This window comes from Erythrolamprus reginae, chromosome Z (genome assembly GCF_031021105.1).
Source record: "Erythrolamprus reginae isolate rEryReg1 chromosome Z, rEryReg1.hap1, whole genome shotgun sequence".
Classification (NCBI taxonomy): domain Eukaryota; kingdom Metazoa; phylum Chordata; class Lepidosauria; order Squamata; family Dipsadidae; genus Erythrolamprus; species Erythrolamprus reginae.
Window position 1 is genome coordinate 129,989,644 of NC_091963.1, and position 16,978 is coordinate 130,006,621.

A 16,978-nucleotide genomic window follows, 5' to 3' on the forward strand; every position below is an offset into this window, starting at 1 on the left:
CCTCCCACCCATTCCCCCGGAACAGTGATGGTGAACCTTTTTTGGTTCATGTGCCTGTGTGTGCTAGCATTCCCATTCCCCCCCTGCTTGTGCACCCCCAACAGTGTCCCTGCACAATACCCTCCTCGTCCCTGTACATGCACAGAGGCCTCATTGAAGCCTGGGGCGGTGTAGAAAACGGCCCAATGGGCAAACCAGAGGTTCAGAAAAACAGACTTTCGATTTGCCTGTTGTGCTGTTTTTCGCACTGCGGAGCCTTCAGAGAAGCTTCCTGAAGCCCCAGAGTGCAAAAAACAGCACAACAGCCAAACTGGAAGTCCATTTTCTGAACTTCCGGTTTGCCCATTGGGCTGGTTTTTGCACTCTGGGGCTTCAGGAAGCTTCCCAACCCTCAGGAGTACAAAAAAACAGCATAATGGGCCAATTGAAAGTATTTTTTCTGAACTTCTAATTTGCCTGGTGGCCATTTTTTTGCACTCCGGGTCTTCAGGGAAGCTTCCCTGAAGGATCTGGAGGGCAAAACAGCCTTTCCCAAGGGCGAAAATCAACAGCCCAAAGCTGACATAGGGCAAGGCCTTATGTGCCCTCTGATATGACTCCGCGTGCCACTTGTGGCACACGTGCCTTACAGGGGTGCGCAGCAGGCAGAATGGAGTGGAACGCAGTTCCACCGGTGGAAATGAAGCTGCATGCACAGTTCCAGCTGACCGGCAGCAGTCACTTCCTGGATTACTTGTCTTAGCTCGGCTCTCCTTTCCCACCCCTGCTGCTGCTGCTGCTGTGCTCTCCTCGCTTTTTTACTCTTTCCTTCTTCCTGGCCTCAGACGAGCTTCCTTCTTTCCTTCCTGGCTCCTCTCCAGCCTCACACGGACACCCCCCAAGACAAGGAGAGCCATGCCACCCCAAAGCAGTCTGGGCTGCGGTCTTTTTCCCCTCGCGAAGTCCTCACTGTGCCCACAGCTGAGATGAAAAAGCACCTCCCACCTGGTTACACGGCCGGCAAGCCACTCCTACTCAGTCACATGACTATTAAGCCACACCCACAAAATAAGCCATACCCACAATGTGGCAGTAAAAGTTTGGGCTGCCCATTACTGGTGCCATAGGTTCACCATCACGGTCCTATAAAATCATTGCCAACCCTCAGCATTCACATACTGCAAATAGGTTTTCTTCATGATGATCGTTCCCTAACCTGGTCTTCCACCTCTTCAGCTATAGTAGCTCTTAGTTCTACTGTCACCCTTTTCTTCTCTTTCCAAGCATCAGCACTAAGTTTAGCTCTAGCACTTAAGGTTTATATTCTGCTGACTGCCAGAGTTTGATTCTCACCAGCTCAAAGTTGACTCGCTTTCCATTCTTCCAAGATCGGTAAAACAGGGACCCAGATTGTTGGGTGGAATATGCTGACTCTCTAAAGCTATTAGAGAGGGCTGTAATGTGAAATGGTATACAGTGTTCCCTCGATTTTCACGGGGGATGCGTTCTGAGACCGCCCGCGAAAGTTGAATTTTCGCAAAGTAGAGATGCGGAAGTAAATACACCATTTTTGGCTATGGACAATATCGCAAGCCATCCCTTAACACTTTAAACCCCTAAATTACCATTTCCCATTCCCTTAACAACCATTTACTCACCATTATTACTGGTACTCACCATTGAATAAGACACTTAGTGATCCTGATATTTATAAACATAATTATTTATTAACAATAATTATTTTTTTGTTATTTATTTGCAAAAATTATTAGTTTGGCGATGACGTATGACATCATCGGGCGGGAAAAACCGTGGTATAGAAAAAAACCCCGCAAAGTATTTTTTAATTAATATTTTTTGAAAAAACGTGGTATAGGCTATTTGCGAAGTTCGAACCCGCGAAAATCGAGGGAACACTGTATAAGTGCTATTGCTATATACTGCTCCACAGTGCTTTGTAGCACTCTCTGAGCAGTTTAAAAAGTCAGCGTATTGCAATATTGGAAAGCTGAGTCAACCTTGAGCCGATCAGGATCGAACTCCTGGCAGTGGGGCAGAGTTTGCATGCAATACTCCATTCTAACCACTGTACCGTCAGAGTCTTCTCCAGAGAGCTGGGTCCTTGCAATATGTATCCCAAGTAGGATAATTTAGGCCAGGTCATTCATGTCTGGAGTGAGAACTCCAGAGTGACTGTATTGATAGTCACATTGTGCTGTCCGGCTAATGATGTTTTTGTTTCTAAAAAGCTTTAAATGTTTTTGTTGTTACAGATTTGGTTATGTTTGGTGGTGCTTTGTGTTTTTAACTGTGCAACCCTACCAGATTCATGTATCTGTGAATTTTGCAGATCTTAAGAATACATATCTCCCCCATATGGACTACCTAAATTTTTACTACCATGCTGTGGGCATGGCTTATGCAGGGCACCCTGCATTTTCTTTCAACATCTTTCAGTGCAAATTGGGTGCTCTGGGGTAGAACTCCATTTTTGCTACCCCACTGCGTTCCCCCTTGTCCTGGCAGTAGCCCCCGTCTCCCCCCCCACTTTCACAGTGCATGAAACTAGGGAGGGTCTCTTCTGAGACATTTGCTATGCTCACCTTTCTTCTGTGGGCTAAGCTGCCTCTTATCTCCTGACCGTGGCTCTTCTTGTCTCCTAAGGTCATTCCCACTTATTACTACAGGCTGCCTCTGGCATGCACTATGAGTTAAAGGCAACATCATGAGATATAGCTGGGGCAGCTTTATCTTACATTTATGCACATGATATTTGATTAGGTTTCATTCTTGGAGCTTTTGACTTTGCACATTCTTTCTTGATTGTGATAATTGCAACAGGTGTGAGGACTTGCCCCAGCTGGTCCCTCAGGAAGGAAAGGACCTTGAGTCCATTCGGTTGAATCAAATTTTTACTGAGAGAAAGCGATGCTAGGAAAATGAGGCCTAATCTGAAAAGTTCCATGCAAAGCACAAAGGAATTATTTCATTTTCCCAAGCCCGATCGCCCAGACAAGTCTATCAGGAGCCAATATGATGCCGCAAAATTGTTCTGAGAACGCTGAGGTGCTACGCAGATAACAGTTCACCCTCAGGGCATGGCAGCCTTGAAATCAGGCTGGAACCCACTGGCAGGGAGTTGATAATAGAATAGAATAGAATTTTATTGGCCAAGTGTGATTAGACACACAGGGAATTTGTCTTGGTGCATATGCTCTCAGCGTACATAAAATAAAATATACATTTGTCAAGAATCATGTGGTACGACACTTAATGATTGTCATAAGGGTCAAATAAGCAATGAAGAAGCAATATTAATACAAATCTTAGGATATAAGCAACAAGTTACAGTCATACAGTCAGCATGGGAGGAAATGGGTGATAGGAATGATGAGAAAAACTAGTAGAATAGAAGTGCAGATTTAGTAGAAAGTCTGACAGTGTTGAGGGAATTATTTGTTTAGTAGAGTGATGGCGTTCGGGAAAAAACTGTTCTTGTGTCTAGTTGTCTTGGTGTGCAGTGCTCTGTAGCGACGTTTTGAGGGTAGGAGTTGAAACAGTTTGTGTCCAGGATGTGAGGGGGTCAGTAAATATTTTCCCCGCCCTCTTTTTGACTCGTGCAGTATACAGGTCCTCAATGGAAGGCAGGTTGGCAGCAATTGTTTTTTCTGCAGTTCTGATTATCCTCTGAAGTCTGTGTCGGTCCTGTTGGATTGCAGCACCAAACCAGACAGTTATAGAGGTGCAGATGACAGACTCAATGATTCCTCTGTAAAACTGTATCAGCAGCTCATTGGGCAGTTTGAGCTTCCTGAGCTGGCGCAGAAAGAACATTCTTTGTTGTGCTTTTTTTATGATGTTTTTGATGTTAGGTGACCATTTTAGGTTTTGAGATATAATATATATATTATATAATAATAATAATAATAATAATAACAACAACAACAACAACAACAATAATAATAATAATTATTTATTAGATTTGTATGCTGCCCCTCTCTGAAGGCTCGGGGCGGCTCACACCATAACAGCAATACAATATAAATACAAATCTAATACAGTGATCCCCCGATCATTGCGAAGGTTCCGTTCCAGAACCCCTAGCAATGATCGGGTTTTCGCGAAGTAGCGCTGCGGAAGTAAAAACACCATCTGCGCATGCGCAGATGGTGTTTTTACTTCCGCAGCGCTAGCGAGGAGCCGAAGATTGGGGTTCCTGGGAAGGGGACTCAGCTGGGAAGCGGTGCTGGGGTTTCCCCACCGCCCACGCAAACTCCTCGCTGCCGCTCGCCCGCCCTTCGCCCGCCCACGCCGCTCGCTCGCGCGGCTTCCCAGCTGAGTCCTGAAGCCAATTTGCTTCAGGACTCAGCTGGGAAGCGGTGCGAGCGAACGGCGTGGGCGGGCGAAGGGCGGGCGAGCCGCGGGCGCGCGGGCAGGCAGGTGGCAGACAAGCTGTTCGCTCGCGCCGCTCGCTCGCGCCGCTTCCCAGCTGAGTCCTGAAGCCAATTCGCTTCAGGACTCAACTGGGAAGCGGCGCGAGCGAACGGCGTGGGCGGGCGAAGGGCGGGCGAGCCGCAGGCGCGCGGGCAGGCAGGCGGTGGACAAGCCGTTCGCTCGCGCCGCTCGCTCACGCCGCTCGCTCGCGCCGCTTCCCAGCTGAGTCCTGAAGCCAATTCGCTTCAGGACTCAGCTGGGAAGCGGCGCGAGCGAACGGCGTGGGCGGGTGAAGGGCAGGCGAGCGGTAGCGAGGAGTTTGCGTGGGCGGTGGGGAAACTCCTCGCTGATGCCCGCCGCTCGCCCTCCCACCAGCAAGAGGGGGAAGACCCAGGGAAGCCGCCCAGCAGCTGATCTGCCCGGCGCCATCTACGCATGCGTGCCCATAGAAAAAAAGGGCGTGCATGCGCAGATGGTGTTTTGACTTCTGGGTTGAAAAATCGCGATTTAGCCCGTTCGCAATGATCGGGATTGTGATACCCGGGGGATCACTGTATTAAAAACTTTAAGAAACTAATTTAAAATACAATGTCTTTTACATAATCATACACACTCAATCTGACTGAACATAAACATAATAAAGGTCAGCAAAAAAAAGGAGGGCGGCAAAAGTGAGTCTTCAACATTTTACGGAAGGCGAGGAGGGTAGGGACAGTTTGAATTTCCGGGGGAAGTTGATTCCAGAGGGCTGGGGCCACCACAGAGAAGGCTCTTCCCCTGGGTCCCACCAGACGGCATTGTTTTGTTGACAGGACCCAGAGAAGACCAACTCTTTAAATACTTTAAATTGTAAATTATTAGATTTGTCCTGAACTGTTTTATTGTGTTGTGAGCCGCCCTGAGTCTACGGAGAGGGGCGGCATACAAATCTAATAAATAAATAACTCTGTGGGACCTAATTGGTCACTGGGATTTGTGCGGCAGAAGGTGGTCTCGTAGGTACTCTGGTCCAATGCCATGTAGGGTTTTATGGAGTTCACTCCATCTCCGAAGGCCACCCCTCTCTCTAATTCTCTGGCAGCCGCAGCAAAGGCATGCGAGTGCCCACATCCATAATTCAGTGCTTGGGGAGGGCAAAAATTGCCTCCCCTCCCCCCTGGAGGCCCTCTGGAGGCCAGAAACCACCTGTTTCACAACTTCTGATGGGCCCAGGAGGCCCGTTTTTCAGCCTCCCCAGGCTCCAGAGGCTTCTCTTGAGCTTCAGGAGGGCAAAAACACCCTCTCTATCCCCCCAGAGGCCCTCTGGAAGCTAAAAATGCCCTCCGAGAACCTCTGTGCAAGCCAAAAATCAGCTGGCCTGTGTGCATATGTGTGCTGGAGCTGAGCTAGGGCAACAGCTCACGTGCCGGCAGATCTGGCTCCACGTGCCGCCTGTGGCACCCGTGCCATAGGTTCACCATCACTGTTCTATGCCCTTCAGCAAACAGGAATATTGGATCTTGGATTGCTTACTCAAATGGTTTCTTCTGGTGTGGGAGCAGAAATTTAAGAAAGACAACAAATTTAACCTTGAAAGTTGTTCTTTCCCCCCCTTTGCTTCCCTTCCCTTCCGTAGACCACGAAGGCTGCATCCGTAGAGGTGAAGGTCCTGAACACAGCATTGTGAAGGTATGATGGGATGGCAAAATTATTCTGCCTTTCTCATTTGCTTGTTTATTTATTTGTTAGGTTCTACCCTGCCTTTCCTCCCGGAGCTCAAAGGTGTCATCCGTAGCATTCCTTTTTCTTTTTCCAAAGAACAATCCCATGAGGTAGGTTGGGATGAGAGACAGCGAGTAAACCCCAGCATGCAGCATGGGAATGCAGTTAGATTGACTCTCCAGGGTGTTAAATGAGTGTTTTCCCAATCTCGGCAAATCAGCTGGTGGCCATATTTGGGGAATTCTGGGATCTGAAGTCCACAAAATTTTGAACTAGACGCTACTGATCTGGACCAATTCCTTAACCACAGTGCCATCCTGGCTCTCTAGTGGTTTTCAGATGTGACCCGAGAATTCTGGGAAATGTAGTTCCAAGACATCTGGTTAGGGAAGGTCGATGAGGGGTGGCAGTTGAAGGGGTCATTTTATAAATAGTCATTTTATTTATTGAATAACTATTTATCTGAAGTGGTGTAGAGTTTTCTGCCTAAGCAGGGGTTTGAACTAGAAGGTTCCTTTCAACTCTGTTATTCCACAATTCTATTTTGTCTTAATTAATATGTTGATGTTTAATTAAATCCATTATATTAGATAAAATAATTCATTTCAAATTTAATTCAAAATCAAAGTTAGCTGACATTGGGCTTTTACAGCCTTCTTAAATGTTTTTCCACTGTAACATTCTTTGCTAAGTAGCTTCTTTGTCTGTGTTTTTCCCCAAACCTTTGTTCCGATTTGAAATTAGCAAAATAAATAAATAAATCCCAAACTTCAATTTGCCTAAATAACTCATCAGCACAACTTTTAGTCTTCTTCTTTATCACTCGAGCACTTTTCTTTGTTCCTATTTCCAGGTGTCTTCTAATCTTCAGCAACAAATTGATCTTTCAATTCGCAGCCGCCATAGCTTGGGCGGCTTTTGCAAGTTGATTTACACTGCCACTAGTTGAGGGCCCTAAGTCAGTTCTCTACGGGGCTTGCCAATCCTTGAAAGATTATTGATAACATCCCTCTTCTTCACCGCCCCTCCAGGGCAGTTCTGACCTGGTTCTGACTGAACCAGGTCCCCAGGTGACAGGGAACTCCGTGTCACCGTGGTGCTTGGCCACTCCACTCTGCAACTCCCATTATTCTTAAGCCAGCCATGAGCCAGGCTGTCCACAAGTCATAAAAAGGCCATGGTGTTCCCCAATCCTATCATTATGAATGGATGGCAATCAAGCCACAAATAATAACAAAGGGTGTGGATGGTGGTAAAGAAATGCCAGCATGGCAAAGCAATATCTCAGCAATTGACCATACATTTCTTTGTGCCCTGCCTGGAAGCCATGAGGGATGATGTGCCTTATAACATTATGGTACCCCTGGAGTGGCCAGGACCAATGTTTTTTGGAGATGCAATATAGGGTTCCTTAAGAACTGGGAAATTGGCCTGATTTGGCAACTGGCTTAGGATTTGAAAGGAATGCCACAGATGACTTCAGCTTTTGCACAACCAGGGGTGGGCTGCTGCCCGGACGGTGGGCAATGCAGTGTGGTAGCGAATATAGAGCTCCACCCCAGAGCACCCAATTTGCACTGAAATATGTTGAAAGAAAATGCAGGGGGTCATGCATAATTCACGCCCACAGTGTGGTAGTAAAAATTTTGGTAGCCCTTCACTGTGCACAACCATTAATTTAATTCCATCGTGAAAAAGGGGGGCCCAATCCAGGGGAGACAAAGAGGGTGCAGTTTACTCATTTTTGAAGTCATGATAAAGGACCGAAAGGAAAGGAAAACCTTATCAGGTAAAAAGTGTGGCACCTGGGCAGTGACTTCTCCCAACCTTCCCTTCTCTCCTTACATCCAGGTGGCCTCTTCTGAAACGACGGTCTCTCGGCGGTCCCGTATGAGCGCTCAGGAACAGCTGGACAGGATGCAGCGGCACCAGGAGGCCAAACGGAAATCTGAGGCTGCCCAGCCTTCAACCCTGGGCCACGGGCGAGATTCTCTCAAGCATGGGTCTAGCCGGGTGGGTGTGAAGCCTTGTGGGGAGGGGGAGCCTAGGAGAGCAGCAGGGGTCTTGGGTGGACACTTGAGTGGAACGCCCTGATGCTAAGTGGGAGGAAGGTCCTCTCTTTGGTACCCAGAAGGGAGCCAAAATCCATTGGGGGGCGTGAGAAAGACAGGTTTCTAGAGTTTTTCATGCTGTGCTGGAACCCAGCTGCTTGGGTTGGCTAAGAGAAAGAAAAAGGTTCAGAAAGCTCTTCAGAGGCAGGAATGAAGGGGGCTTCATCCCCTTCTTGGGTGGGATAGGGGTGGGGGGCTGAGGAAAGGAAAGGTTCCCACCAAGAGTTGTTACAATTTCTTTTTCCCGTATTTATCCAGTGAAACCGAAAGATTTTTCTTCTTCCGGGCTTTGTAAATCAAACCCAGAAGGAAAGGATGGTGTGTGTTTAATTTCTAGGTTGGATGGTTAATGGGGGGGTGCTTTTGTCAAAGAGCTTTGTTGGGGGGGGGGGCTACATCTCTGTTGCTCACGCCACCTTCCCCTCCCATCGTTTAATCTCTCCTTCAGCCCCTCCCCAATGCCCCCCCTGAGCCATCACCCAAGGAGGGAATGCAAATTGGGGAAGTCAAGCCTCCTCGGTGCCCCCCAACCCCTGAGTGGGAGCGACAGCGAGTAATCCAGCTCTCCTATGCGCTGGCGACCGAGGCTTCGCAGCGGGGGAAAACTCCTCACAGGTACTAGGATAGGCCACTTTGCTTGTTTATTTGTCCCGAGCATGTATGTCCTACCTTTTGATTCCATGGTTCTCCTGCCCCCCCCCCCACCTCAAAATAGCTCCATGTTAGACCGGTGATGCACCTAAGTGGGTAAAATCCTAACTCAGAGCCCTGATAGGCAAAGAGTATCATCCCCAGAGGCAAAACCTGTTCTAAAGTGTACAACTCACAGCCTCTTTTAAATTGTTCCATCGCCTCTTTAGTTCTCCCGTTCTGCCCTTTATTTGTCTGAAAGTAAACACAGTGGTATCTCTATTTATGAACTTAATTCATCCTGTGACCAGGTTCCCAAGTAGAAAAGTTTGTAAGAAGAAGCAGTTTTCCCCATAGGAATCAATGTAAAAATTAATAATGCATGCAATTGGGGAAACCACAAGAAGGGTGAAGGCCCTGTTTCCTCCCAGGAGATTCCTAGAGAGGCCCCACAGAGGCTTCTCCCAGCCTTTTCTGGCCCTGTTTCCTCCCAGGAGATTCCTAGAGAGGCTCCACGTAGGCTTCTCCCCACCTTTTCCGGCCCTGTTTCCTTCCAGAAGATTCCTAGAGAGGCCCCACAGAGGCTTTCCCTGCCTTTTCCGGCTCTTTTTCCTCCCAGGAGATTCCTAGAGAGGCTCCACAGAGGTTTCTCCCCATCTTTTCTGGCCCTATTTCCCCCCAGAAGATTCCTAGAAAGAGACCCCATGGAGGCTTCTCCCTGCCTTTTCCGGCTCTGTTTCCTCCCAGGAGATTCCTAGAGATGCCCCACAGAGGCTTCTCCCTGCCTTTTCCGGCCCTGTTTCCTTCCAGGAGATCCCTAGAAAGGCCCCACAGAGGCTTCTCCCTGCCTTTTCCGGCCCTGTTTCCTTCCAGGAGATCCCTAGAGAGGCCCCACAGAGGCTTCTCCCTGCCTTTTCCGGCCCTGTTTCCTTCCAGGAGATCCCTAGAAAGGCCCCACAGAGGCTTCTCCCTGCCTTTTCCGGCCCTGTTTCCTTCCAGGAGATTCCTAGAGAGGCCCCACAGAGGCTTCTCCCTGCCTTTTCCGGCCCTGTTTCCTTCCAGGAGATCCCTAGAAAGGCCCCACAGAGGCTTCTCCCTGCCTTTTCCGGCCCTGTTTCCTTCCAGGAGATTCCTAGAGAGGCCCCACAGAGGCTTTCCCTGCCTTTTCCAGCCCTGTTTCCTTCCAGGAGATCCCTAGAAAGGCCCCACAGAGGCTTCTCCCTGCCTTTTCCGGTTACAGTTTCGGAGTTTGTAAGTAGAAAATGGTTCTTGAGAAGAGGCAAAAAAAATATTGAACACCCAGTTCTTATCTAGAAAAGTTTGTAAGTAGAGGCGTTCTTAGGTAGAGGCACCACTGTACCTTTTTCGGACCTGCACTAGTGAAGCAATCCAGAGTCCTTGGCTTATGGCTGCTATTGAACCAATTTTTTTCCGTTGCTAAGCGAAACCTTTGCCAAGCGAACTTGCCCCATTTTACGACCCTTTCTTGCTACAGTGAAGTGAATCACTGCAGAACAGGATTGTTACTAAGTGAATCTGGTCTCCCCACTGACCCCAGGACGCTACAGCCATCATCATAAACATGAATCAGTTGCCAAGTGTCTGAATTTTGATCACATGATGATGGGGATGCTGCAGCGGTTGGTTGTAAGTGTGAAAAACAGTCATAAGTTCCTTTTCCCCCCAGTTCCCTTGTAACTTGGAACAGTCACTAAATGAGCTGTTTTAAGCCATGGACCAACTGTATACAAGCATACATAGTTTCTGGACACTGGTATGCCTTATTCAAACATTTTCCGAGGCATTCCCAGGACCTCATCATTGTGTTAGATACAGCCCAAGAGCCTTAAACTTCACATAATTTTCCTTTGTTGTTTTTATTTGGATATAGTGTTGTAATTTTTCTTTTTCTGCCAGTCACTTCCCAATAGATACAGATAGTCCTCGGTTAACAACGGTAATTGGGGCTGGGAAGTCCATCACTAAGTCGTACATTTGTAAAGGATGACATCCTGTCATCTACAATAGTAGTTCCGGTTGTGGTCATTCAGTGAACTCTATAATCATCAGGTGTGATGTCATCATCATCAGATGTGATGTCATCATCATTTAACCTAATGATCAGGTATAATGTCATCATCATTTAACCTTCCATTGGCTTCCCTCATTGACTCTGCTTGTCAGAAGCTGGCAGGGGAGATCATAAATGATCATCGCATGGGACACTGCAACCATCATAATTGTAAGCCATTCCTCAAGCATTTGGATCACGCTCATAACAACTGTGGCCCTGTTGCATCAGCAGAACTTGAGGACCAGCTAAAAGAGCATTCATAACTTTGAATGCTGGCTGAATGAAAGGTTGTTAACTGAGGTCTATTTATTTATACATCAAATTTCTTAGCCATCCCTTATAGAGGGGTTCTTGTGTACAAAGACTAGAGACTCTGTGTATAAAGACGACCTGGACTTTTTTCGTGGTCAAATCTATTTTCCTATCCAAAATCCTGCATGCAATACAGACCTTGCTAGCTGCAGAGGTCATAATAAAACTCTTTTCACTTACTTGTTCTTAACTAAAAAAGTAAAAGCTCTCTTGAGTCAACTTCTACTTGGACAGATCAGTGATGTTTTCCTGGCAATGATACAAGAGTAAAAATTCATCGCTGACTTCTTGGGAAAGTTTTTTCCAGCTACCCAGCCTGGACTGTAGCCCTCTCAGTATAGTCTTAAGTACTATGTAGGATGCTGCGTGGAGTTTTCATTAGTGGGTTCTCTGCTTAATTAGTTGGGCCCAGAGCTAAGTTGCCAAGCATCTTAGCTGAATCATGAGTCATGCTTGATTTTACGACCTGTTTGGATACGTTTCTTAAATGAATCACTTTAGTTGTTCAGTGAATAGTGTTTAAGCAAATCCCCCCTCCACCCCTGCTTATTTTACTAGTTGGGAATAAATGGCAACCACGTGACCCTAGATTGCTACAACCACTGGAAATACATTCCAGGTACCCAGCACCTGAATTTTGATCACATGACCGTGGGAATGCTCCTTCAAGTCATAAGGGCAAAGAATGGTCATAAGTCACTTTTTCCAGTGCCATTCTAACTTCGAAGGGTTAATAGGTTGTAAGTCAAGCCAAGACTACAGAGACTGCATTGTTGTTTTACTACTCCCTTGTCATTACATGGATCTACTATTCATTGTTGAGACTCCCATCCAAGATGCCAGAGGAAAACCTATCACTGCTTACATAATATTATAAAAACACAGGCTTGTGCCTGGAACCACAGGGAATGTTTACAGTAGACTGGGATTAGTTTAATCCTTTCTGCTTTTTGTCACTTATTTTTGCTCTCTCCTTCATGACCAATATAGGCCTTCAGGACATTTTTAATTAAAGCTATGTGCCAAACTCTAAAAAGAAAGCCACAAACAAGTTCACTGAAGCCGGCAATGAGATAATTATCTCTGGATTTTGATTTTTGTATTTTTCTTTACAAGAGGCAACACCATGAACTGTAGGATATCTGAGAGCTTTTCAAGTTCCTGTTTCTACGACGCCCCTTCACCATTTCATTCATAGGTTTCCTCTGAATTTCTGTGCAGCTTGTTAGAAATGTAAAAAATATGGTTTGTAAGTTGTCTTCTAGCTTCACAATCGAAGTTGACTTTGGCATTTGGGGGCCTTGCAGCCAAGACTCTGCTACTTTCAGAAGTTGTGAAGGAAGTAGTAGTTCACAATACTTTTACTATGGGTGCCTCATCTGGTAGCTGCATTTCAGTATCATTGCTCTAGCCCAGGCCTCCCCAAATTTGACAACTTTAAGACTTGTGGACTTCGACTTCCAGAATTCTGAGAGTTGAAGTCCACAAGTTTTAAAGTTGCAAGGTTTGAGGACCCCTGATCTAGCCAATTGCCCAGTAATTCTCTGGCCATTCCTCCCTTCACTTATTAACCAAAGCTGACTCTGCTTAGCTTCCAGATCAGCCAATGTTGGATAATGTTGCCCTTCGACTGAAACTATTGACCATTTTATATGTCAAGTGACCATGCCTATTGTCCAGAACTTGAGTTCTTGGTAGATCAAGATTTCCTAATTTAGTTCATGTCCTTTTCTCCCCAGGAAGGACCAGTTCTCGCTCCTCCCTAGATGATTTGCTTGCCTCAGAAGATGGCTTGGCCCATCACTATTTTCCTGGGGATGGCACCTGCATAAAGCTAAACTCTAGCAATACAACAGCCGGACACAATCAAACAATTACTCAGAGTCCCAGCTGTAGCACTGACTCTAAAGTTGCAAATCAGGTGCCAGCTTCACCCCAAGCAACGAAACCAATGTTCAGTGCCTCAGAAGCTTCTGATTGGTCCTTGCCTTGTTCTTGCGAGGATCATTGGATCCCATCCAAGCTGAAGACTCCACACCCGACATCCCACCTGTTTGACCCAGCCAGAGAGGAGCCATTCCTACTCAGTGGTCCTCATTGGGAGGAACCTTTGCCTCAACCAAACAATTGGAATGCGTGTTTTTGCAGAACAGCCAATTGGGTTCTGCCTCCTGCGTGGGATTTAGAGATGTGGGCAGCTGATCAAAAGCTAGTCGGCAATCCAAGCCTAAACAATGGTAGATGCATCCATTGGAGAGGTGAGCCTCAACAGGTAGCATATTTTGGAGAAATGGCACAGCCTGTTAAGGTCACCTTGATAAGATCAAGTTTTTAACTGAAGAGAAGATCTAAAGTGTCATTAAAAAATTAGGGGCCAATCCCTGGAGATGGTTGTCTGCTCTAAGTCCTAGAAATATCCCAAATAAGAACAGACAAAACCTTGGCTTTTTAGATCAGAAGCATCATATCTCCTGCATCTCCAGCATGTCATCTGTATTTCCCAATCAAATTTACTCAGTTATTTTCTCACCAACTCATCTAGTCTAGAAAAATCGTGATAGTTTTTTTGCTTTAGTTTTCACCGTTGCTGCAGTCCTAGAGCCCCATAAATAAATCATGATGGATTCCATTTTCTCATTCTATAGCAGTATTTCTCAACCTTGGCAACTTTAACATACACAGACATCAATGTATCTTAAAGTTGCTAAAGTTGAGAAACACTGGTTTATAGATTTATATACTGGGTTGGGAAATGGGAGCACCCAATTTCAAATCCATAAGTATTCAAGAAGTTTGGGAGTTATGGCAGAGAACGCTCTTCCTCCTTGATGTTTAGGAGGTCAAAACCCACCAAGTAGTATTTTCCCTTCAAGAAAAAAGAAAGAAAAGTTAAGGTATCCGTGTACAGATGCCTGTTTATAGTGGGAGACTACTAAAAAACAAGGTTGCCATACTTAAAAATGTACAAATGTTTGATAAATAGACATCAGTAGATATTCCTGACTATTGGTCTCTGTATAATATTCGACTAAGCCATTCCAAAGAAATATCTTACTTTGCATCATAGTTGGATGATACTAATACTTTCTTCATTTTTTTAAAAAAAGATGCAGCTTCCCGCGTTTATTATTTTTATAAATAATTCAACATGGCAAACAGAACTAATACTCCTCCTTCATCCTATTTCCTCCACAACAATAATTCTGTGGGGTGAATTGAGCTGAGATAAAGAGTGACTGGCCCAAAGTAATTCCAGCTGGCTTTCATGCCTAAATTGGGACTAGAACGTACCCTCTCCTAGTTATTGTCCCAAAGCCACCCAGCCAGCTTTTATCCTTACGGTGGGATTAGAACTCGCACTTCACTTTTGCTTACAACTTTGCAGAAATTTCTGGCTTCAGAGAGATAATTTCTCATTCCATCTTGCAAACACTTATGTTTCGGAGCTGTTGTCATTTCTGAGACATTATTCAACTCCCAGATTGCAATTTGAAGGAAAAAAACCACTTTTTCATAGCGTGCAAGTTACCATATTTTTAGAGCATTAGACACACCTTTCCACCTCCAAAAGAGGCTGAAAATTTGAGTGTGTCTTATACTCTGAGTGTAGCTTTCACTAAGCTTTTTTTCAGCCCCAATAAGCTGCTAACCAGTGAAGTGGTCTTCCATGCTTCGCTAGCTAAACAATCTTCCTTTTGCCTACTTTTTTCAGTTACGCCCCTCCAACAATCAACTGGACTTCGGTATGCTTTAGAAGCCTTTTTTCAGCCTTAACGCCAGTGAAGCGATCTTCCATGATTTCCTAACTTTATGCCAGCTTTATGTTTCTCTCTCTGAAGAGAGAAAGAAGTGAAGTGTTTTAGAAACTGTTTTTTATCCTCAACCAGGAGATAAAAAGTAAGCATGGGTACTCTAAACCAGTGATTTTCAACCTTTTTGGAGGTGCGGCACATTTTTTACATATACAAAATCATGGGGCACATTGAGCGGGGGGGCTAAAAAAAGTTTGGACAAAAAAATTCTCTCTCTCTCTCTCTCTCTCTCTCTTCCTCCCTTTCGCTCTATTTCTCCCCCTCTTTCTCTCTCTTCCTTCCTTCTTCTCTCTCCATCCCTCTTTCTTTCTCTCTTCCTTCCTTACTCTCTTTTTTTGCTCTTTCTCTCTCCCTCCTTCCCTCCCTCTCTTTCTTTCTTTCTTTCTCTTTCTTTCTCTCTCTTTCTCTCTTTCTTTCTCTCTCTTTCTCTCTCTCTCTCTCTTGCTTTCTTTCTCTCTCTCTCTCTTGCTTTCTCTCTCTCTTTCTCTCTCTTGCTGAGCTTCACGGCACACCTGACCATGTCTCGCGGCACACTAGTGTGCCACGGCACACTGGTTGAAAAACACTGCTCTAAACCAGCAAACTAATGTGCCGAAGCTGATCAGACTAAGGATTAGCCAGATGAATATCTGATAGGCAGATTATTTATTCCCTATTTTCTTTCCCAAAAAGCAAGGTGCCTCTTATACTCCAGTGCGTCTTATACCCCCGAAAAATACGGTATTTGAGCATTCATGGGGGGTGAATTGCAGGAATGCAAAGGAGGTTCTTTTCCAGCAATTGCTTATCTCTTTTCATAATTCGTTTTATTAAAGTTGTCTTTTGGGTTGTAAATGGATATCTTTTTTTCTGTAAATAGGGATGGGGTTTCAAAGATTATTTCCCTGGAATGCCCTATCAAAATGCAAGCTCTCCTTCTAGATGACTTAAGAAGCAGCTGTAACTTGCATAAGAGGAAGAAATCACTTGCAAGTAAACCACCACTGAGATCTATGAATGGGAGTTTTATCTCCAATTGGAAAGAGAAAGAATAGTTTGATTGTGTGTGGTGAGAATGATTGGGCAATAGCTGCATTGGAAAAAAACACATTTGGATCTGTCCTAACAAGCACAAGGAATGTTTCTCATGAAAATTGGTGCCTCTTAAAACAAAGGCAGTGATTTATATTTCGAAGGCAACTCAAGACTGGCTGAATTGCTTCCCAGTAGAAACAGTCGGTGGCCTTTGCAGGAACACATCCCATTGTTACTGACCAGAATGGACACGTGAAATTTGCCTAGAGCTGCAGCAAAGAAAGATAGGGAAGTCGGTAAGGGAACGAACAGGAAAGTGATGAGGAGTGAAGGAAGTGAGAATACACTGAATAGAATTGGAATGGTTTCAGGGAAAAGAAAAAATGACGCAAGGAAAAGAGCTAGCTAGAAAAGCTGAAGAAAAAGTGATAGTGAGGAATTATCGACAATGATGGACATTTTCTTCCATTTCTGAAATGTAGGAGCCTAAATGAAGGAGTTGCTTACTTGGAATCTACTTGGAGAATTAAACACGATTACCATAATATGAGAGCCATTTTGATGTACTGGTTAAGGCAATGATGGTGAACCTTTTTTCCATTGGGTGCCTAAAGCGCGTGCGCACACACTCGCACCTGCGCGAGTGCCCACATCCATAATTCAATGCCTGGGGAGGGCAAAAATTGCCTCCCCTGCCCACGGAAGCCTCCTGGAGGCGAGAAACAGCCCATTTCCCAACTTCTGGTGGGCCCGGTAGGCCCATTTTTCACCCTCCCCAGGCTCCAGAGGCTTACCTGGAGCCTGGGGGGGAGGGTAAAAATGCCCTCCCCTATCCCCCCAGAACCCCCCGGAAGCCAAAAATGCCCTCCTAGACCCTCCATGTGAGCCAAAAAACAGCTGGCCGGTGCACA

The 16,978-nt window shown here is 45.7% G+C and overlaps 1 protein-coding gene across 1 annotated transcript in view; it reads left to right on the forward strand.

Annotated features, from left to right (window-relative positions):
- PLEKHA4 (pleckstrin homology domain containing A4) overlaps positions 1-15,882 on the forward strand; it is a 101,209-nt gene extending 85,327 nt beyond the window's left edge. The window contains 5 exon segments of the mRNA XM_070728143.1: positions 6,142-6,224; positions 7,966-8,127; positions 8,674-8,823; positions 8,825-8,840; positions 12,981-15,882. Coding sequence (XP_070584244.1) covers positions 6,142-6,224; positions 7,966-8,127; positions 8,674-8,823; positions 8,825-8,840; positions 12,981-13,576 — 1,007 coding nt within the window. The 3' untranslated portion in view covers positions 13,577-15,882.
- The last annotated feature ends 1,096 nt before the right edge of the window (positions 15,883-16,978 follow it).